The sequence below is a fragment of the Poecilia mexicana genome, unplaced genomic scaffold (genome assembly GCF_051168715.1).
Source record: "Poecilia mexicana isolate PSO_F unplaced genomic scaffold, ASM5116871v1 scaffold_3, whole genome shotgun sequence".
NCBI classification, from domain to species: Eukaryota; Metazoa; Chordata; class Actinopteri; order Cyprinodontiformes; family Poeciliidae; genus Poecilia; species Poecilia mexicana.
Window position 1 is genome coordinate 18,725,675 of NW_028263372.1, and position 24,124 is coordinate 18,749,798.

General features: G+C 37.9%; 1 protein-coding gene across 1 annotated transcript in view; it reads left to right on the forward strand.

Annotated features, from left to right (window-relative positions):
• The window catches only part of syt7b (synaptotagmin VIIb), a 60,895-nt gene extending 40,071 nt beyond the window's left edge, over positions 1–20,824 (forward strand). The window contains exons 7-12 of the mRNA XM_088004265.1: positions 6,191–6,326; positions 14,656–14,923; positions 15,017–15,186; positions 15,555–15,669; positions 15,849–16,048; positions 17,524–20,824. Coding sequence (XP_087860391.1) covers positions 6,191–6,326; positions 14,656–14,923; positions 15,017–15,186; positions 15,555–15,669; positions 15,849–16,048; positions 17,524–17,628 — 994 coding nt within the window. The 3' untranslated portion in view covers positions 17,629–20,824. The remainder of the gene's footprint in view (positions 1–6,190; positions 6,327–14,655; positions 14,924–15,016; positions 15,187–15,554; positions 15,670–15,848; positions 16,049–17,523) is intronic.
• Positions 20,825–24,124: the final 3,300 nt, after the last annotated feature.

Here is a 24,124-nt window from a genome sequence, read left to right on the forward strand (position 1 = left end):
CGAGAAAATTTCTGATGTGCTGAACATCCTGTGGAGTTCAGCTAAATCCATCATAAAGAAAGGGAAGGGATATGGTGGCAGAAAGGTGGTGGCACCAAACAGCTAAACTCACCCAGTCCTTTGAGTCTCCATGCAGATTTAGAGGTTGTGTTCTGGGCAAATATATTAGCTCAGGCTGATCAATTTAAGCTTTTCTATTGTTTATTTTATGTTGTTTCTGCATTATTGCTGCTTCAAACTGTTCAAGCAGAGCAGTCCACAGAGCATGCAGTAGCCGAGGCGAGGACTGATTCAACTGTTTTTTATTCCAGGTTGGTCCCTGATAGTACGGAAACGCAAGTTTATCATCAAGCAACGTGTTTTTTATTTGTTTGTTTTTTCCATTTTACCAGTTCCCCTTACGTTTTTCGATTTCCACAGGAGGAACCAGTATGTTTGAGGTGAACACAACCAAAGGTGTCCTTCTAGTTAACTGAGATGTTGTAAATTAGCATTTTAGAAAGTTAAAAATCTATGACCTTTTCATCATCTAGATTTTGAAAAATTGCTAAGAAGCATAACTATCTTTGTATACATAAATGTCTGACTTTAAAAAAATGTCATCTAAAAGTTTAATTATTCTGGCATTTAGCAAATATAAATTACTCCCGTTATCCAGCTGACCTAAAACAGGAATTATTTAGTCAATGTCATTTTCTATCCTTCATTGGTTGTAATCGCTCCACAAATGGAGGAAAAACTAAATGCCATCCCCAAGCTTCCAAAAATGCATGAACATATTTCCCAGACTTTATAAGTTGCTTTTCCTTCTCTGTTCTTGTGACTGTACTCTTTACTAACAGACGTAATTTCCAACCCAGACTTTTGTACAGTAATAACATCTCTGATCCACATCTATCAGAGCTTGATGAATGATGCATGTTTCTTTCATTTATCCAGTCTCAGTTAATCAACACTGGGCAGGCTCTCCAGCAGACAATAGACATGGGACATAGGAGAAGATAAGATGTCTCTGCATTGTCCTTCGGGGTGTAATGACCTGCTTTGTCCAATTACACAGAAGATGGCTTTCAACTCAAATTGAGGCCAGGAGGTTAGAAGTCAGGGTTTCTGCGCTTCCCTTCATGTCAAGTCAAATTGAAGGGGCAGTTTCTTCAGGCTCATTCCTATCAACCCCCTCACGAGATCGCTTGCCTCTGTGTGGGCGCACCTATTTGTTTCGTTTTAAAGACTTGCTGGCAGTTTAATTACATTTCCCTTCCATTAAAAAGGCTAAGTGTTAAATAACAGCAAAGTTTGTTTCAGTCAGATTACCGAGATTGATTTAGCAGGAGGAGAAGGAAGCTCCATGGGTGCTCATTCCTGTTTTAGCCTGTTGAGTGTCATGACTGGAGGTTATCTTGCACTTCTCTTTTTGACATTTACAAATCAGCCATTTGCAGCATAAGCGCATACTCGCACTTTGGCGCTCATGAGGAGATGTTTTCACACAGTGTTGGAGGAGTGCAGCCATGGGGAAGTTAAAGAGTGTGTTTCAGAAGCCTCTACGAACACTCGGTCCCTTTGCCTTCAGGGCTGTGTGCTATTTTCAATATATTGCCCTCTATGTTGAACTTTCTTGGATTTTGCTGGCCTATTTCAGAGGCTCCTGTTTCCATCGTTACTGAAACCCTGTGAAAAATGTATGATGGTCAGGAGTACAACCTCAAGAGAGAGCACACTCTTTCGTAGTCATGGCTACAACAACCTCTGAAGGATGAATTATGTAACTGGTGTTGTGGTTTAGATGAAATCGTCCCTGGCAGGCAAGAAGGGGCAATCTACGGCTTTAGACACTTATCCTTTAGACACTTATTATCTGTTTTCAAACAGTTACGTTCGCATTCACAATTTTTTTGTAGCCGTTCTAGCTGAATAAATTTTGAGTATTCAAGGTACATTTATTCTTTTTCCACAACAGCATTTCATGTCTAAATCGTGTGTCAACGTCTAAACCCAAAGAACTAACTAGTTTAAACGAAGCACCACTTTCCTGTATGAAACTGCGTTAATTTTGATCCTGAGTATATGTTTAAACATCTATACATGCGTACATGAAGGAGCTCATTCAATTACCAACCCTAGTCTCCGCAGAAGTTGTTAGCGTGTCAGCATATGTTGTTTAATGTCAACCTGTTCTGCTTTGGCAGGTCTTTGTCTTCAATCAACATCATCGATTGCTAATCTGTGTTGGAACTATGACATGCTGACACCAATTTTTTTTCTTTTTTTTTTACTGAGCACAGATGTTATATTTTTTTACACCTGATAAACACAGACTTTTCTCAGTGATAGCAGCACAGCAACCTGGGCTTTGCATGACCTAGATAACGTGAGTCAAAGATTAAAATTTAAACAGTAAAATGAAAACTAGATCTGCAAAGCAAATCTAAGTGAAACAGCCCAGCTGTGTTTTTAAAAGGTTGATCCTTCCTTGATTCAAAGGGTCTTTATGAAGGCGTCCACAAAGCCAGACCCTCCTACAGGGAAGCATGCAAGTAGAGACCCATCTGACAGGCATGTATTATCTACTGTACAATCAAAGTAAAGAGAGCCTCGGTCATGTGGCTGAGCTACAATTGGTTTGGTGTAAAGAGCACCAAATATAACACAAGAATTGCCCTGTAATTATTATAAAACAAGCATTGTGTAATATGATTAAAAGAAAATGTAATATAACTCATCATTGCTACTTTAAGCTTAACTTCAAAGGCGTTGTTCTCATTAGAGGATCAATATGTGTGTGAAGTGTGTGAAGCAGCAGGTTGGAAATGAATCACAGGTAGCAAATTAACATCTATCAGTTCAACTATCATTTACAGAAATGGGATGATTTTAAGGTTGTATGTTAACAAATTAGGCAATAATGGCGATGGGAAGTTTGACTCGTTTCAGAGAGATAGCTCTTGAGACACGCATCGGCTCCCAAATGGCTCTGTATTTATTATCATCTGTTGCCTCACATTTCATCCTAACGTGGAAAATATGAATGGTTTGCATATTAATAAGTCCACTTGCATTAAGTGTTTTTATGAGAAGTCTTATACTTGCCCAATTGAATGTATTTCTTTAAAAAAAAGCTATCATTCTTAGTTTTGTGTGATATTTTAATCAAGCATTTTATTTTTGTTTGACACACACACAAATGAACAGAACCATTACAGAAAATGAACCAAACTCAGTAACCAAACTATGTCCAGTACACTGCTGTCCCCCCTCTTTGTTTCCATATAATACTATGATCCGATGTCCTCACATGTGATTGGCCACGAGGCAGCCATGCTGCCAATCAAAGCAAAGTTCTGTCATTAACAGGGAGGAGCCACAGACAGTGAGAACTGAACAACAAAAGGAAAAAAAAAAGTGTGGAACCAGCTCTCACTCAATGGGCATCCGCTCTTCTGATTCACTGCAAAGCATCAGCTATAAGAGCCATCAATAGATGACAATATTTGTGTAAATATTTGCTGTACTGATGGTCATAAGGAGTTTTCTAATTTAGTTTTCTGAGGGGAGTTTTTGTGTCTGGCACAAAGAAGAGAAGAACAGTCAGTAAATTCACAGCTCAGGATCACTTTGCCTCTTTAGCATTCCATAGTAACGTAACATATCATATTGCATATCATTTTATATGTCATATATCATATCATATTTATCATGTGTTATCAATTTAAATTTCACTCTTCTGTTTTTAAATCTTTCCCAATGTTTATTTCTCTTGGGAATTAAATAGTTTGATGAATTTTGGATGGACTTAGCACAGAGTAAAAAAAAAACTCATGGGTATAAATGACCCTTTCTTTTAAAAGGGGTAAGCATGTTTACCTAACAAAAAACTACATGTGCATTCTCAAACAACTATTTTTTTTTTTTAAATAATTGGTTGAAAAAGTCGGATATGAAATGGCCAAAATTATCATAAAGTTAAGGCAAAGACAAATAGTGGCATGTTTGTAGTTATTTTTGGGACACACGCTGTCCCTTGATGTGTTAGGGGCTGATGTTAGGAGCTAAAATTAGCATCATGTTGACCTGCTGAAGAAAAGATTCTGCATCGTTTCAGATGTCTACATTAATAGACACTTGCTGAGGAAAGCTGTATTTGACAGGGCCATGAAACACAGAGCTTGCTATTCGAATTGAGTCATTCCCGCATTGTTTGCGCTCTGACCTGCAGATCACAGGAAATCTACGCAGAGTGACGAATCCATTCTTTTCTCTTCCATGCCGCATCCTTTCTCTTCCTCATTCAGCGTCGCTCTACTTCTGCTTGTCTCTTTGCTACAAAATCCCTGTCTGTCCCTTGCCCCTCCCGCTCCGTCATCTGTCTGTTCTGTGTGCCCATGAAACATATCGGATCACTTCCTCTTCTTGGCTTTAAAACATCTGACTCTTTAATCAAACTAAATTTGGTTCTGTTTGTTGGATTTTATCCGTGTCTTACTCTTACCTTAATTTATCTCTTAGTCTGTTTTGTGTGTTATTAAGGGTTTCCATTGATGTCTCGGTCTCACATCAGTTACCTCAATTTCTTGTGCTAATTAGTCCCTCGAGTTTTAGCCAATCTTTTACTTCACTTTTTCTCAGTCTTCTGGTATATCTTGATTCTTCTTAATTGCAAAGCCCTTGTGTTTACAGACAAAACAAAGGGAGTTTCTGTTTTCCATAGTTAAATATTTTTGAAAGTCTTGATACTGTGATTCATTCTTTCATCTTAAAAGATATACAATATTTTATTTTAATGAAGAGCAATGACATTTATGCGTTTGCTGAACTGAGATACAAAAATAGCTGGTAAATTAAGAACAGAAGATTTTAGCAAATCTTTATTTTGACATCCAACGTGGCATCTCAACATTGATTTGTGCTTAAAGACTGCCCTGAATGATGCACAGTATATATTTGAAGGTAGAACTGTCTTTTAACCCTCCCTCAATCTAAACAGATGGGGTCACAAACTTTGTACTATTTGCACGGTCTGGTCTGGTTGCACTGACCCCACATATGCTTTGACGCTGTTTTTTGTGAATTTTTCAAAATTGACGGTCTGACGGGACACACCGTCAGACAGTGACCAAATGTTATGGTCACTGTTCGACCATAACATTTGCAACTCTAAGACCGCAGGAGGGTTGAATAATAAATGCATAGGATATGAAATTATAGCATATATAATCTTATCAACATGTTTTGAAAAACCTTTAAATTTCTATATGAAAGTGATGAGAAAGGAAAGGAAGAAAAGAAGGAAGAAAAGAAAGAAAGGAAAGGAAGCATCAACAAGCAGGTCTGCATGCTTTTATGAAGGTGTCTACTAGCAGCACCTTCAGGTTCTGATTGTGGTGCATCAGAACCTTTACGAAGCACCACAAATATTATTTGGTATAAGTATAGAAAGAGCAACATATGTTCCAATCCAGATGATTTAATCAGGAAGATGGTGCCAAAGCTTTTTTTCTGCTGGTTCGTGTCTCCAGTATAAATCGGTCTGATAACTTTGCTGGTCCACCTGTTGTTCACATTTCTCCTCCTATTTGACTTTTTTGTTTCCATTTTTACACTTTCAGTTGCTGAGTTTTCTTTGTTACATTATGTTAAAAGAAAATGTGCTGCTAAACAATGGTCAAAATGTTACAGTGGTAAAGATTTAGCCTTTGCATCTTTGCTCTCTAATGAAGCATTAGTTGTTGCTTCATAGCCAATAGGTCTTTGGTTTGAATCTCTTTTATGCATTTTGTGCGTGCGTGCGTGCGTGCGTGCGTGCATGTGTGTGTGTGTGTGTGTGTTGACTTTTTGACCAGATGCATTACAGCCTCATAGCAATGCATGGCAGTTTAATTGATAAATGCATGGTTTTAAATTGACCGAGTGTTAAAGGACATAGTTTAGTGTTTATTACATAAACAAATGTAATTTTGACAATTAAGACCAAAGTGTTTGAATGTAATATTGGACAAAAAAGTGATTAAGTGGTGAAATTGTGCAATTTTGCTGTCAAATTTATGTTTTCACTTCATCAATGCTACATTTGAAAGCGTGCGACAGGAAAACCACAGAAAGAACTTAGAAGAATGTGACAAAATGGTTCTCGCCAATAGACCAATATTGGCGTCTCTTTGAGGATGTGTCTATTTTGTGTGCACTTTACCAGAACTCCAGGAAACAAACCAGGCAGGAGTCCCAGAGGTCAGACCCCAGACGAAACTGGACGCCGGCAGGGGCAGAACCACGAAGCCAACTCTTCTGTCACCGACTTAGCCAACTCGGTCACCAGTGACGTGCTTATGGTAACTTTCAGCATACAGTATACAATTTTGTCAGATTCTATTTAGAATGACTTACCAAGTTGTTTATGGATAGATTCAATGCAGTGTTTTTATTTGTTTGTTTTAAGGGTGATTGTGTATGATTGATTCGTAAATCAGAAATAAGTGGTTTAAAAAAAAAAGATGCTGGACACACACTAGTGATCAAAATCAGCTAAATTCTTAAGAAAGATCTTGAGAACTTTTAGAAAGCCTGAACAAATATTGATCCAAAACACTCCAAAACATTTCAAGGAGATTTGGCTCATTAAAAAAAATTGAAGACTGAAATCTTCATAAAACAAATAAATGTATGGGTGCAAAATAGGCATTTAATGTTTTGGGACATTCTTTGCGAGGTTTACAGATCACTAAGGTTATTTGCTTTTATATTTAATAGCATTACTCCTAATTCAAATAGAGCTGCTGCCGCCATATAAGTCATTTTATTTTGTAAATAATACATTCTGTTTGTGGAGATGGAGGCCCACGCTTTAGAAGGAAAGTTGTACAAAAGGTGTTTCATCTTCTATTCTCTCAGATAGAAATGTCTTCAACCCACTCGTCTCTCCCACCTGTGGAGCATTACAGTTCGCTCCTGCCGTGGAGTTTTCTGTGTTAACTCAGATGTGCAATAATCATCCTCCTGAAGAAAGAGCAGGGAGGGGGAGGCGGGCATGTCCCTTCTTCAGAGAGGCTTGGTAATTAGCTGTGAAGGAACATGCGGTGACGTGGGTGCTGTGAGAATATGGCAGAGATGGGTGCGAGTACTTTGCAATTACGGGGGTTTCATGGGGATTCTGTAAAATTCACGCTGGCAGCTGTTAATGATAATGCTTGTGTTGGGCAGTTTTGCCAAAGGCATCTATAGAAAGCTCCTTTGAAGCTAAAAATATTCTCCTCTTGCACTTTTGAGCCCCTTTGAGTGGCTTTTTTTCTGTTATGGGAAAAGCAGTGCCTATATATACACACGGTGTTTTATTCCGCAGAGAAAAAGTGAGTGTGAAAAGTCATGAGGTGTCATTTTGTATATACATCGAACCATCTGAAGCGTCTCAGGTCTTGGGCGTTGGGATAGGATGGCTGGAGGGCTGACAAAAGCTTTCATTTTGTGTGATGCTCATGGCATGAAAAGTGTCTTCAGCCCAACGTTATCCTTCAGTTGCACATCTGCAGAGGATTAAATATGCTTTTTAAACCTCATTTTGTAATATTCAACTTTTTTTTTTTTTTGAAAAACCAACAACACGAAGCAACAACGAAGATACTAATGATTGGTTTAATGGAGTCCTTTAAAATTTTATTTATCTTTTGTGCGTGCGTGCGTGCGTGCGTGCGTGCGTGCGTGCGTGCGTGCGTGCGTGCGTGTGTTGCCTAACCATACTCAACACAGATTCAGGTTATTTTGTTCATCTTCAAGACCAAAATCACTGTCTCAAATTCTTCATTTTCAAGCACTTTATTGACAGGTATGTTCAGGTCTTAGTTCCAACTAAATTGCCTTTCTCCCAGTCAGTGAGAGCAAAAACAAGAATAAAACAAAATCTGCAGTAATCAAAACATTTTATGTATTCTTGCTGTTACGGTTTACCAGTCTTATTGTCTGTGAAACGAAGCTATTGCAGTGTTTACAGTGGAACTCTGTATTTTGTTGGCTTTTAACAGAAAAACAGAGACGGCAAGTGGAAACGCCAATGGGCTACAACAAACTTGCCCTGTTCCAGATTTTGTAAGAAGTTCATAGGAGTTAATCAGTCAAATAGCTTCTGATTTCATGGAGTAGTATTTTGGGGTATAAGAGTATGGGGTATCGAATGGTGTGAGGTTTCAACTGTATGATAAACTTCACAAAAGTACAGCATGGTTTCACGCTATATATATATATATTAAAAAAATTTGTCAGTTTAATTTCTTTTGCCTTCTAATTATTCTTATTATTGGTGCAGATATAATGATCGTTATCTCTATGTATTTTCATTGTTGTACAAAATTTAAGAAACAATAGAATACTTAGTGCACAAAATATTTTACCTGTTTGATGTGTTGATCTTTTTACAGTAACACAAGGTAAAAAAAACAAACTAATATAAGACATTTGCATGGGGCTTCCTGCTCAGGAAGAACCTGTAGTCAGCTGCTGAATAATACTTTACTCAAAGCTTGCCAACTATACATTAAGACATCACTCCTTCAAGAGTGATGAGTTAGTTTTAACATGATGGAGGTGATATTTTCAGAGACAAATTTCCCTCTTTTTATTAAAAAAAAACATAGGTTGTGGGCTTCTTTCTACCAGCTGACTTGCAGTTTGTTTCAATATGTAAGGGAAGGACGATGCAGTTTCACTTCATGCTCCATGCCACTAAAGAGAACACCAATCCCATTCACTGTCTCTGACATCTTTTAGCATTTTTGTAGAGTGTGAGATAAGTATTTGATAGAAAATTTCAATCATTTTGAAGCGGTACATTTTCAAAACCAATGTTATTCCTTTTTGTCGGCAACTAGTCCACGCTTACAGCTTTGAAAAACTGTAACAGATGGGAGGGCCACATGAATGAATGGAGAGTGCTCAAATGTAGAAAACCTCATTTAGGCCAGCTGTTGGGTGGAGGACCACATAATTAAAAGTGATCAAACTAATTATGGACAATAAAATTGAATACTAAAGTTTTCAAATGTCTTCCTGAGTAATCCCCCCCACCAGAATCAACTTTCCAGCCCGAATCTCTTTACGTTTCCCTTGACCGACAGCATCACCCATTCGTCAGTCTATTTGGTAACAGTTATTCAGTCTCTCATTTTCTCGCAGTTGTTCAGAGTTTAAGGTGTGTTTTTTAATCACCTTACTGTGTCTGTGACAGCACACACAGAATGTGTGTGCTGTCACCTGTTTCTAAATGTGGGCAATAAATTATCTTTGATGAAGTTTGTACCGGTGGACAGCCTGTTCATTTTTGTTTTCAAATTGTTCCACATCTGTGTATTTAGCTGCAGAATTGAGTATGTGGACTGTCTCAGCAGCAACAAAAAAAAAAAAAAAAAAAAAAACCTGGCTCAGTTATTTCTACCAACGTTAAAATGCTTTTGGTGGCGGCAGTCTGGTGGTGTGGGACAGCATCTCTCTCCCTGGCGAAACGGGGCTTGTCATTAGCGAAGGCACTCTTAACGTGGAGAGATGTAAAGACGTAATTCTGCTACAAGTGGCCAATCATATATATTTCCTCTCTTGGGGATCAAACTCCAAGATGGTCAGAAGCAGGAGCAAACCAGAAGCCTCTTTCACAGAACATTTCCATCATAAACCCATAAGGATGAGCCACCTCTGAGATTCCTTTTAGTGTTCACAGATTACAAGTTGAGACAGCAATATCCAGCACAGCTGTTAGCCAGGAGGTGTTGTGCTGCACTGCTGTCAGCACCATGCATGAAATCTGTTGAAGTCTAACTACGCTGTTTTATCCTCAACAATAATTCCGAATGGAGTATTTTGCCTGAGCAAATAGTTTAAATTTAAGTTTGCCTGCGATGGTTTCTGATCAGATATTCGGAATGGAGAAGATGGAACGGCCTTCCTGCAGCCATCTGCTCAAGCTGAATGAAAGCTTGTGGGATCAGCTTGGGCATACTGTGCATGCCAGAATTACTAACACAACCACAGTGACTTACTTATGACAAATGCTGTTTGAGGAATGGGGATGCCATCCTATGCTATAGAGCAGGGGTGTCAAACTCAATTTCACCGAGGGCCACTTCAGCATATTGGCCCCCCTCAACGGGCCACATTGACGGTACAGATCAGGAGTGCATCCCTGCTAAAACACACCCCAGACAAAAGGTTGACTTCCCTCATTCAGTTCTGTAGAGGCTTATAATGAGTCAATGGTCCAGGTGTGTTAGAGAAGGAATCCATCTAAAGCTGCAGATGGTAGCTCTGGAAAACTAGACTTGGGCACCTCTAGCATAAATGTATAAAAATGCAATGTTAAAAATAAATTAAACACCAACTCATATTGTTAAATAACTGATTTTATGTATTGAAGTATTAAATATTACATTTGAGTTTCCATGGATGTAAAATTACTGCTCAGTTTAAAAATTACAATATTTAAATCAGTGTTTAAAGGTGAGCAAGCAAATAATAAAAACAAGTCACATGGGCAGACATTATAGACTTTACACAGAGATTTAGTCTCAGAGGCAACTGAAATCAATTTTAAAAATCCTTTCTGAATATCATCTCATGGTCTCTGAACTAAATGCGTCTTTCTGACCGGGAGCTGATGGCGTGTTGAAGAGTTATGGACCGGACGCTTTGGAGCGTCTGGTTAGGAAGCGCATTACAAACCTTTGGTTGAAATGTAGTTTGTAGTCAATTCGTGCTCAAAACCTATTTTAAGTCAATCATTGGCCTATAAAATGCTGGGGGGCCACATGTGGCTGGCGGGCCTTGAGTTTGACACATGTGCATTACGCCATAGAACTGCCAATTGGTAATTGAAGTAAAGTAGTTTTGATTTCAAAGAAGCCGACATTGAAGTCGATTGGCAAATGAACCATCATGAAAGAGGAAGGCTCTTGTTGTCTCACTGCACCCCAAGAGATGCATAACCTACAAAAACCTTTTCTGTCTGGTTTTGAACCAGATACCTTTTGCGTGTAAAGCAAACTTGATAACCACTACACTACAGGAACTGAACTTCTCTGCTTTGTTTCAGTTTGAGGTTCTAAAGTTGATGATGTGAGATGCAACGCATGAAAATTTCAACTGAGGTTTGCACTCAGATGCCTGGATTCTGAGTACAGACCATGACACCACAGAACCCTTGTTGACCTTTAGTAAACACCTGTGATGAATAGAACATGCAAAATCTGTTTCTGTCTGGTTTCAAACCAGAAACCTTTTGCATGTAAAGCCAACGTGATAACCACTACACTACAGAAACTCATGCTCTTTGTAGTGTTCCTGGTAGATGATCCACATTTTGTTAGAGACTAATGTCAACAATGGGCATGGAACAATGTCAAATACTTATACCACAGATCCTCTGAGAGAGCACAGTAACTTGGTGAACAAACTGTCAGACTTATAATTGTGCCCAATTTCACATTACAGTCCATAAACTAAGCCTGGGATCAAAGAAATGTATTAAAGATGTCATTAGCAGAGACAAATGGTTCTACAGAGAATTGGCTAAATGGCTAAAAAAATAAAATCAATACTTACAAATAAAAAATGGTTCAAAAATAAAATTAAGACATTAAATAAGAAAATATCTCTGAAATACAATCACTTGAAAATTAAAAATGGTTCAAAAATAATATCAACACTTCAAAATACAAAATCTCTGGAAAATAAAATATTATGTACGTTGTTTTGAAAAACATTGGAATATAAGCACTTTTATCAAATCTCCATTGTGGTAAGATCATGTAAGTTCTTAAATCCATGGAAACTCAACAGTTTATAAGGTAGGTGAGTTAGCTCAGGAGGTTAGAGCACTGTGCTGGTAATGCTGAGGTCATCGGTTCAAACCCCATATGGGGCAATTCATGTGTAAGGTCTTTCAGACAATCAACACTTCAAAATACATAAGGGTTCAAAAATCAAATCAACACTTCAAAATAAATAAGGTTTCTAAAATGAACACTTCAAAATAAATAAGGGTTCAAAAATAAAATCAACACTTCAAAATAAATAAGGTTTCAAAATTTACATCAACACTTTACAATTAAAAAATGGTTCAAAAATAAAATCAACACTAAAATAAAAAATGGTTCAAAAATAAAATCAACACTTTACAATAAAAAAAGGTTCAAAAATAAAATCAACACTTTAAAATAAAAAATGGTTCAAAAATAAAATCAACAGTTCAAAATGTATAAAGGTAACTGTTTCTATCTGTTCAATCCATCAACTAAGCCTGGGATCAAAAAATGTATTGAAGATGTCATTAGCAGAGACAGAGGCTTGGCTAAAAAATAAAATCAATACTTACAAATTAAAAAATGGTTAGGAAGCGCATTACAAACCTTTGGTTGAAATGGCGCGTTAAATTCAAGTCTCCATTACAGACCAGAGAAAACTAAAGAGAATGCAACGTTGTGTTAATCCATTTGAGGAGCCGGTAGTTTATCTGGAGGAAATAAATGACGATGCAAAAGTTAATTAGACTGTAACATGCGCAGTCCGCTGCTCAACCACTGCGGACGTGGCTCCGCCGCTGCGAAGACTTAGAAACCGCTGGGAGAAACTCATCCAGCAGATTTAACAAATGGAGCCTTCTTGGTGCACATTACCCAGGAGAGTGGCGGTCTGGAGGAGCTGCAGACGTAACATCTGTCCGTTTCGGAGAAGCGAAACCACGCTAAATAAATAAATAAATAAATAAATAAAATCCTGGTAAAAGCGCACACCGGACCGCGCAGGGTAAGACACTCACAGAGTTCAGTTGATCTGTTTGGATCAGACAGATCCAACTGACTGATGACTTAGCGCAGATTTTTCTGCAGATGGGAACCAGGAGGAAGTGCGTTCACACCCCAGAGGGTGAAGTGATGCTAATTTAAGTGAAGTTGCTTAATTTCATTTATTAAAAGTTATTGGGGTGGTTTTTGTCACTGCGAGAAAAATGTAGATGCATTTATCTGCTTAATTTGTGATGGGATCTGGATTCACGGTAAATATTAACTAAACCGCATAAAATGCAACTAAATAGCCGATGTTAATATGATTGTAATTTCACGGATAAAATAGTACAGGACCGATTGTTTTTTTATGTTGTCGGTCAAGATAACGTCTAGCGCGACCTGCCTCCCTGACACCAACTCACACACATCTTCATTCACAGTCTTACTTGTAAATCGATTTTTCTTTTCTTGGACGTTTTGATGTTAGCTTATCGATGTCTAGGTTTTATTTGCTGGGAAATCAATAAGCAGCTTGAGGTGACTCTGCTGCTCTTTAGTGGCGAGAAGCCGTAATGTTAGCTCGTAACAATCGGAATGCATTGTGGGAGATGTAGTTTGTAGTCAATTCGTGCTCAAAACCTATTGTAAGTCAATGTCGGCCTATAAAATGCTGTGGGGGCCACATAAAATGATATGGTGGGCCACATGTGGCCCGCGGGCCTTGAGTTTGACACATGTGCTATAGAGAGTCCAAACTGGTGACCTGCACGAGGAGGAGGTACCAGATTTCTGTGGCTGTGCAGGGTGCTCTCTCATACTACTGAGGTCCTTGTTAGTTATGTAAGTAAACTGTTAAATTGCCATTGTGACTTGTAATGAACAACCTGATACAATAGAACAATCAGCTCTTCGGCATCGGCTGAGACGATTTGTTTTGGTTGCACAAGCCACAAACTTAACTTTGCTGACTAACCTGAAAATCTGTTTTTCAGTGACACCATTTAAAAAGAAAGTAAGTATGCTGTTGAATGATTCGAGACTTATTGCCTGAAAGCATTCCGACAGCAAACTCAAACTCAAATTTTCTTGCTGTTTGTGCTGCCTTCTGAGTACAACATGTCTTTAAGATATTTTGTTTTTTAATAGTTGTTGGTACTTATCCTTCAGGTTTCCTCTGTGAAAAGAAATTCTGAAGGAAAGTATCCCCAATGTTGGAGAAAAAATGCAATGATAAGGTTTTAATAAAAGGAGTGGCAAATGACATTTAGCACTGAAGGCCAATTTTTGAATTTCTCAAAAGGAACTATTTGCTGCAATGCTTTTGAATGACTTGAATTTAATAGAAATTTTCAATATGGCTGGATTGAAATTCCCCAGTTTTCAAAATCGGAGATCTGGAATCAGATTACTTTTCCAAGTTGACTGGACCGCTTTTACATGAAATTGATGTATTCATAGTCCATAATACTCTTTTTTTTACAAGACATGGTATGTACTATATATGAAACCCTACAGAAATACCCTGGTGGTGTTTTCCTTAAACGACAACAAATGGTATTCACTATTACATATTGGAAACACAATAACTTTCAAAAGAGTGAATAAATGAAACAAGTTTTAACAGTTCAGATACATCTTTGGGTGATATGTCTGAAATGTTCATTGAGGCCTAAGCGAGTGTATAAAGTCCAAAAACAAATAAGTTTAAACTAGTTATCAATTTGCACTCTTGTATAATATCTGCAATTACTATGTCAGGGTCACCTTCGTCATAAATGGCAGATTCACATCTTGTAAACACTTTACAGATTGTGTTGTTTTTTTGGGTTTATTTTAGACTAAAATGCTTCCACCACATGAATAATATTAATGATTTAACTGTACGTTTCAAATGTCTCAGCTGTCACCAGGTTCTGAGGAGGACGAACACGAGGGTCCAGTGCTTGAGAAACTGGGTCGCATCCAGTTCAGTGTTGGATATAGCTTTCAGGACTCGACTCTCACTGTCAAAATTCTCAAAGGCCAGGATTTGCCTGCTAAGGATTTTTCAGGCACATCTGACCCTTTTGTGAAAATCTACCTGCTCCCAGACAAGAAGCACAAATTGGAGACTAAAGTCAAGAGGAAGAATCTAAACCCTCACTGGAATGAGACGTTTTTATTTGAAGGTATTATAAGAAGTCTTATTTCGCAGAGCCACCACATGTTGCTCATGTCTCTGCGTTATGTGAACGGTTGCTCCTTGTCATTCTGTTTCTCAGGCTTCCCCTATGAAAAGGTGGTTCAGAGGACTCTCTACCTGCAGGTTCTTGACTACGACCGATTCAGCAGGAACGACCCCATCGGGGAGGTGTCCATCCCCCTCAACAAGCTGGACCTGGCCAACATGCAGACTTTCTGGAAGGAGCTGAAACCGTGCAGCGATGGCAGTGTAAGTCGAGGGGCAGAGCTCAGAGAGGAAGAAAGAAAAGAGGGAGGTAAAGAAGAAGAAGAAGAGGAAGAAGAAGTAGGAGAAAGGGACGGAGGAAGAAGATGGGGTAGAATGTGTGATGTCATTTCTGGCTGCTGTGATGCTCCCGGGGGAGATGTGGCAGCATAACGACGGGAGAGGGGAGGGAGGAAAATATGGAGAGGCTGACAGGTAGACGGAGACTACACAGACAGCCTGAAACGGGAACAGGGATGCACAGCAGGAACAGAGGGGAGAGAAATGAAACAAAAACAAAAACAAAAAAAGAAGGATAAAAAGTAAACAATTTCACGCTGTTGTTGTCTTGTATGATGTTCTATTTTTTACAGGGAAGTCGAGGGGATCTCCTAGTGTCCCTGTGCTATAATCCCACAGCCAACACCATCACTGTGAGCATCATCAAAGCACGCAACCTCAAAGCCATGGACATTGGAGGCACTTCTGGTATCAATGCTTCTTTGTCTGTTATTCTCATTTATGCATGCACTTCTTCAGAGTCACTGCTTCCAAATGGAAATTGCATTTTTTTGTTGTTGTTGTTGTTGTTCTGTTTGGAAAAAGAATATGATACATTGGAAACCTCGGGCCGCCGTTGTAAACGTGGCGTGTTTTCTGTTTCTTAGACCCATACGTAAAAGTGTGGTTGATGCACAAAGACAAACGTGTGGAGAAGAAGAAGACGGTGGTAATGAAACGCTGCCTGAACCCTGTTTTTAACGAGTCCTTTCCCTTTGACGTCCCGGCCCACGTGTTGAGGGAGACCACCATAATTATCACCGTCATGGACAAGGACAGACTCAGTCGCAATGATGTCATTGGAAAGGTATCTCCTTCCTCTCTCTTTCACGCCTCTTCCTGCCTCTTCTTCTTTCCCTCTGTGTTTCTCTGACTCTGACAGACCATTAGCATCTGATGAATTAACCAGTCTCTACTGACCCCTACTGGAACGAGCGCATCTCCTTCTCTTTATGTCATTTGGAAACATGAGGAAAACTCTAAGTTAGAAACATATACTCTATTTAAATGTGCGGACAGTTGCTGTAATAAACATTTGGGCATTTCTATGCTAATAGAATAAATATGAAAAGAAGCGCTTATAGGAAAGCATTAAAGTGCAGTGATTTTGATGTTATTCCTTTATTTTCAATAGAAGCAATAAAGTGACAAAAGATGAATGTTGATATTGATTTGCTGCTCAGGAAGTAACTTTATTTGGCTGTCGTTGGTGGTTTCAATAATACTTCCAGGCAAAACAAACCTTGTGACACAGATTAGATTTGTATTTGAGCTGAACACAAATGTTTTGAAACAACCTACAGCTTCTCTATATATTGAATCACAGTTGTCATCACAATGTCACTTTGTGCAAAATCACAAAGTATATCAGTCCAATGGAAAAAGTGCAATGGACCGATAAGTCCAATATTTATTAAGAACTTTTATTTCAGGTTTCAGGCATTTACTCCATGCATATACATGATATATTTGGTCAGATTAACTGATCCTAATGATCTTTAATGCTCACACCTTGTGAGCTGAGGTGCCAAAACCCTTACAAACGGGTGTGTATTTTGTGTTATGGCCAACTGTCATGAAAGTATAATCGATAACAATCATTGTCCTCATTGCATCTACATTTGTGTATGGATGCAATCTGCGCGTTGTGGTTAATTTTTGACAGCATTTTACTTATTTATTTTTGAACACCCAAACCTTAACTAAAACTTAAAATGGCTCATGCACTGTGCATGACTGACGTACATATTTGGTTTAAAAGCAAACACCCACATTTCACTACTAATGCTAAAGAAATGTTTAACTCTGAAATAAAAAGAATTTATGCAACATGTTGGAAATACACCAAACACAAACTCTATTCCCTCACACAAAGACAGAATAAACTCTGTCTGCACAGCTTGGATGAGTGGTACCAATTATACCCATTGTCACTGCAGGTGGTGTACGTCCTAACTAATCTTAACGACATTCATTATCTTCAAACACCCAGCAATTATAGTACTTTCCCTACTTTAGTACTCGGTAATAAGTTCTTAATAGAAGAGTGAAAATTTAGAGAAAATGTATTCTCGTTAAGTCTTATCCAAAGATCCATCATGACAATTTCAGCTTTATAGATTTGCAGGAGTTGCAGTAGGGCTCCCCCCAGCCCCCATGGAGGTTTTTTTTTATTTTAAACGGTCTTAACCAAATGTCCAACTGGTTTTGAGATTGCTCTTTATTACTACCACCAATTTTTGTGTGATAATAAAGTAGGTATTAATTCTTTTTGTCTCCCAGATTTATCTTTCATGGAAGAGTGGCCCCGCAGAGGTAAAACACTGGAAAGACATGATAAGTCATCCTCGTAACACCGTGGCCCAGTGGCACTCTCTCAAAGCCTGAGGGGCCCAGCAGCCAAACAGCCTAAAGTGTTACCAGTCAAAACACCAAGACCCCTACCCCTCTCCCCAGCCTCCTCCTCTGAGAAGTCAACATGAGTCTCTCAGCACACATCCCTTTTCCCCTAAACGCAGTGTTGGACTCTGGACCATGTATCACCTCTTTGTTCTCAGGCCTCTTTGATATTCCTCGCCCTCAGTCCTTGTGAATCAGCCCTAAAATTGCACCCTCTTGTCAAGTTCTGATTGCCACCTGACTCCTTCACATCGGTTCGTCTGAACTTAAAAATGTCTTTGATGTCTTAGCTCCCTTGTGCCCTCTTTCTATACCATTTATTTCTCCGAGATCTCCCAATCTTTTCTTCCATCCTATCGGCCAGTCCTAGAGCCTAACATCAGAGCAGTGGCTCTTGCTGCCCATGGATACAAACTACCAACCAAAAATGAATCAAACTGATAGTCAAATCATCCTCTGGGGCAGCAAGAGGGACTGCGTTTGAACGGGTGTGACCTGTGGGATCCACGCACCACCTCCCGTCAAATGTCTTCACTCCTTCCATTTTCGTCTCTGATCCTCCATATCCTCAAAATGCCTAAAAAAAAAAAAAAAAAAATCAGGAATCCAGGCACAGAAGAAGTGACGGAGTGAATTTCAAACGGACTGGAAGTGGACTCTGTCGTTTAGGTTTTCTTTGATCATTTTCCCTCCTCACTGCCACCACTGTAATAATTCTCCCCTGGCTGAAACCCTTTTGTCGTCTGTGCGTGATGTGGGTGACGTGCCGTAGTCTGAAATAATGTTCTTCAATTTAAAAAGGGGATATGAACATGAACATTTAACACTGGTTAGAAAAGGTGAGTGTGGAAAATATTTTTCTCTTAGAAAAGAAATCCCTCTGGACCAAATTTAAGGAGCAAAGTGATTATTCTAATTTTTCTTTCTTTTTTGGGGGGGATGAAGGGATAGAGGTTTAACAACTGTTCTTCCAGACACATAAAATAATCAAAAAGTCTCTTCCAACTGTGCGGTAGTGTGGATAAATGTGTGTATGTGTGAGGGGGGTATTTTAGACCTGCACTGCTAAATTAAAGCTGTTGATGTACACAAATCGCTCCTCATCGTGGAGGTAGAATTAGTAGAAATTATCACCTAATTGACGATTGCTAAATTCTCTGGAAGGAAACCCAAATTATGAACACACATACAGAAGTCAAGTTTATTTGTCATTTCCAACTGGTAGCTTAAAACAAACTCGCAGCACCTGTCAACCTGGTAAAGATGTGTAAAAAGCCTTGAAGTGAATTAATATTTGGAGTGGCACATTGTACAGGGGTAGAGTGTACGGCTCATTTTTCGGACTCTAGCTATCCGGGATTCAATTCCTGACCTTGGCATCCTGAAGCCCACTGGTGCCAGAAACCAGAAGTAAAGTGATGTTTTATTAAAGCACCAAAATTTATTTATTTATTTATTTATTTATTTATTTATTTAATCTCCCTTAACCATCCTGCAAACCATGAGTGGTAATAGAATACATTTTGACCATTGTCCAGCCATGTTTGTCACAGTTCCAACTGGTTGAAAGTTGGTTTAAACATTTCAATAATTGCTATTACTTATCTGTATGAGCAAATATAGGTAAGTAACTATTTCCCTGTAACCATTTTCTGTCTGTTAGAAATCACAAATAAGCCTGAGCATATTTCCCTCAGTTTACTATGTTGGAAAGTGACTGAAAGAGTCACGACGGTGCGTATTTTTTTATTTTATTTTATGTTTCTTCTACAATTGTTGCAATAAAAAATTAATTTATTTGAAGGCTGTTTATACATCTTTGGTAGGGTTTCAGTTAATGGTAAAATCCTTTATGTGCCTGATATGATCTGTTGAAAAATATTATTGCAATGGTCTAAATCACTTCAGTATGACATCATAATAATCTTAGAGATGTCTTAGTAAAGAGTGCAAAACCTAAAACGTATGGGGATTTTTTTTTTGCTTGTCAGTGGATCCTTTGGGTATAACGCTGAAACAAATAATGGCAGAAATCAAATATTTTTTTTAACAAGGTATTTTTTTAAGTGGTGAATTTAAACATAAATAAATAAATAAAAGAGCCTTAGTGTGATAAAATGTGTTTATTTATGTACATTGCATTTAATTACAAAAGCACTGCCAGTGTAAAGCAACAAATACACAAAGGGATGACAAAAGTAATATTCTAAATTGAAATGGCAACAGAAGAAGTATACAGGTCATAAAATAATCATGCAAGAAAGTTAGTTCATAATCTCAGGAAAGCTGATGCTAAAATAAAAAAATGTATACACAAAAGGAATTACTGAATCAATCCAATGGAATAAAAATTTGTTCCTGACAGAGAAAATTGACTCAATGTCCTTTTTTTTGTTCCTTACTGCAGATGTTGAACTGACGTTCTCCACTTTAACATAAGATCTGCAGAGATCTGCAGAGATGCAGTCAAAAGAATCAAAGTAAATCTGTACTTTTACCCTTTACTTGACTTGTTTTGTAAATTTATCTGAACTAAAAGAAAAGTAACAAGAAGAAAATGACCAGAGAGAGTAAATTGTGACGTAATTACACATTCCAGTAAATTAAAACCACACTGTGCTTGTCGAGCACTGAGAACTGCAGTGCCTAGACTTAGTTAGAGCTGATTTTATGTTGGGGTCTGATTGAAGTACAGGTCAGCTTCCTGAGTGTTTGTTTTACTGCCTGAGAATGACCTCCATCGCATCCCACTTAGACACGTATCGATCACATGAATGAAAACAAATGAGACTAATAAAATCTGAGGGGAGTACTTTTACATTCCACAGTTTGTGTTTGTCTTCTGGAGGTGTGTATGTGCGTCTGCACTTTGTGCGCGTGTTGATATTTGGACTTTTTACTCTCTGTGTGCGTCTACGACGAGCTAGAGTTTGCCATTTTGATGCTGATCGGCATTGTTTACCGTTTTTTAATCCTGTATAGATTCAGATGTACAAAGACGAGTGTTGTTGTTTTGGTTTTCTTAAAGATTGTCAGTTTTTTGTAAGCATCACTGCACTTGTTAACGACAATGCTGGATCAAACCTCTCTTCACAGCAGGGTTATTTCATTGTGTCTGGTTTGGCTTGAGGGTTAAAACTCTTAAAAAAAAAGCCTAAAGTCTTGAGATTAAACGTCTTTAACCTGACTATCATGACCCAGAGTTTTTGTTTAGACCAAAGCAGCTTCCAGCATTCTGCCCCGGATGTCCAGTGCCCTTACTATCTGATTCTGCCTCACGCAAATGGCGTCTCCTTAACATCTCAGCTGGCACTCCACCAAAATGCCCCCATTGTGCACACATGCTTCCTGGCACAAAGCGTGCTGTGTGTGCCTTGTAAACTCTGCCACACCCTGCTCTTCACCATATGCGCTCGCACTCAGTTTGTCAGGAAGTGCGGGCGGGGGGTGCGGGGGGAGAGGTTAAAAAGGGGTGAGATGGGAGATGATCAGAATCATCTTTGATGTTAACTAAGTCTCAGGCCATAGCAGAGTGTTGAGCCTCCTGAAATAAGCAGCAATAAAAGCTGCGCTTGACGTTCTTGTGTGTTGAGCAGGAGATTATTTTTAAATACTGATGAAAAATCATTCAGATTCAAAGGTTATGAGGATGTCACTTTAGTCGATGCTGTTTAAATATCGGGTGAAGACGTGGTGGAAACCAGATATTTACATACATTGCGCAAAAAAAGACATAACTTTTTTCTTCTCGCTGTGTTTTAGGTCAATTAGGATTATCAAAAAAGTTCCATTTACTAAATATAAAAATGGTGAATGATGTTTTTTTATTTTATTTTTTTTTTGTTTTACTTTCTTTAGCTTCAGAAGTTTCTATCCATTTTTGTAGCATTACTAACATTGTGTGGTGTTGCTATAATATGTTCACATATTGTTCTTTCTTCATTATGTTAAATAATTTATTTAATGCACCAGTCCCTTCACCCTCAAACACTACTCAAGAGTTGTGAACATGTTTTCCAATAAACGCAACATTGATCATCATGCCAAAACACTTTTTTTCATTTTCATCAGACCACAACACATCTCCCCAAAAAGTAATGTCTTTGTCCCTGAGTGCATTTGTAGGCTTTTTCGTGTACTTTTATGTTCTTTTTGGATTAATGGATTCGTTCTCTTTAATTGGCCTTTTAGTGCGTGCAAGATGGATAGTGATGCTCTTTTAGCAGCTTCAAGCAGCTTCTTCATAATGTCCTTTGGTTTTGTTGTGGGTTGGTTTGAAGATTATGCTCCAAAATAAATATCCAAGTCTTTGAAAGACAGAACCCATGTTTTGGGTTAAGTGACGGCTGGACATTCCCATTGTGTTTATTATACTTATTCATCATTTCTAGAATGATTGAATTTGGCAACTCCGGGTATCTAGAATTTTACCAAACAATGAACAAGACTTAAGGAAGTCCACATTTCTATTCCAGATATTTTTGCATTATTTCTTTAGACTTTTCCTTGAAACCAGTGTATTTCACAAGCTGCTTTAAAACACAACCACAGATTTGCCTCCATATGATCAAAATAAATTAACTTATTAGAGTTGATAATTTAACCGGTGGGTGCTGGCTTACTGTAAGCCTGTCTTTAATTGTTCTGATGTTGCAGTCTAGATGTAAAATTTACCAATTTACCGTGTTTAGCCATAACATTGTCTTCTGAAGTTTTCCAAACTGCTTAAACCCATAGTAGTCTTGGTACATGAACATTTCTAAATTAAAATTAATTCTTAAAAATTCTCAAAAAAGCATCATGCTTATTATTCTGGTATTTAGAAAAGATACATAGTTTTGGTAATCCCCACTGATCTAAAACAACAATAGATTAGTTAATGTCTCAGTGAAAAAATAAATAATTATGTCTTTTTATACCATATATATAAATATCTGGTTCAATATCAGCAAACCAGGGTTTCATTATGATAATTGTTTTGTTTTGTTTTTTGTTTGTTTTTTAGAAATCAAGCTATGGAGTGTGATTGACTGACCACTCCATGTGGTCAGTCAATCACACCAAAATGTTTACTGGATAATCTCATGTTTCTGTTTTAGGGCATTCAATTAAGGAACTGCTGGAATCAAAGAGAGGTTAACCAGCAACATTTTTATTTACATAATGTACAGATAATTGTGATGTGTCCTGTATGTAAAAAAAAAAAAAAAAAAAAAAACATTTATTGGGGTTGTTGATATCTGTCTGTCACTAACTCCTCTCTTTCACTTCCCTTTCTCATTGTAGTTACTCATCTGTGGGCTGCACAATGTTAAATATCAGCCATTTATTTTTTTTGAAATCTGTATAGTGTAAATAATAACATAAATGTGTATATAAAACAAATATTCTTCTGGTCTGGTATTGATATACATTTATTTTAAAAGTGCCTTTTTTAAAAAAAAAAAAAGTTCATAGAAGACATTTATTACAAAGATTCACTTGAGTGGTTCTACTATGAAGTCAGATGAAGCTTTAAAGATGGTAAGTTGTGTAAATGTCATGTTAAAAATTGAAGTGAAAATCAAGCCTCAGAAAACAAGCAACAGCATGTTAAATGTGGTAACCGTCTTCTAAACAGATTTACATTGCAAGTAGAACACTATAATAAATTAAAACAAAAATGTCTACCTGCAATCTACAATATTGAATTACAATAAGTAGTCACAGTTTTGAAAATGTTTATTATTAATAATAATAATAATAATAATTATTATTATTATTATTATTATTATTATTATTATCATCATCAGCTGGAGCGCAACTTAGATTTATTAGCTTGTTAACACCTACGTTTAGCTTCAGAAGAAAAATGTCATTACTGAACAGAGGAGGAGTGAGAACTGCCAGAAAGAGTGTCGAAGCAACCTAATTGCCTGTGCGTATTTAGCACCTTTGCACCCAGCTTTTCCAAAGTGTTTCTTATTCGCTGATTTATACATAAATCCAGTCTACTTCTTGCTTACTGATGCAACATATTATTTAGTCGTACCTGCTTAGTTTCCATGTATCTCTCTTGACTGCATCCAATGTCCTATTCTGTAACAAAAATTCAACTCAACATGCTGAAGATGTCTTCCACACAGATTTAAAATTTGATCACATTTAGCTTTCATTTTTCTCTCCATTAAAAGCTGTGGTGTGTTGTCTCTTTTTTTTTCTTTTGAGCTGTTGCACATATCTAATTAGGAAAACAACATTCTCCAACTCCTACACTTTTGAGTTTCAATACAACTTCAAAGTGAGACATCATCTTGGAGAAAGTGGTGCTTGGTATATTTCCAGGAAGTGTTTAATTTACCAACTCATCTGGTCTGATGCCTCTCGCTATTCAGAGCAATTTTGATTTGTGATCATCAGCGTAGAAAGCTCCAGCAGACTTGCGAGAGCAAGATAAAGGGACGTGGATGCCGTTGGTGGTGAAAAAGGTGAAAGCATGTTGAAT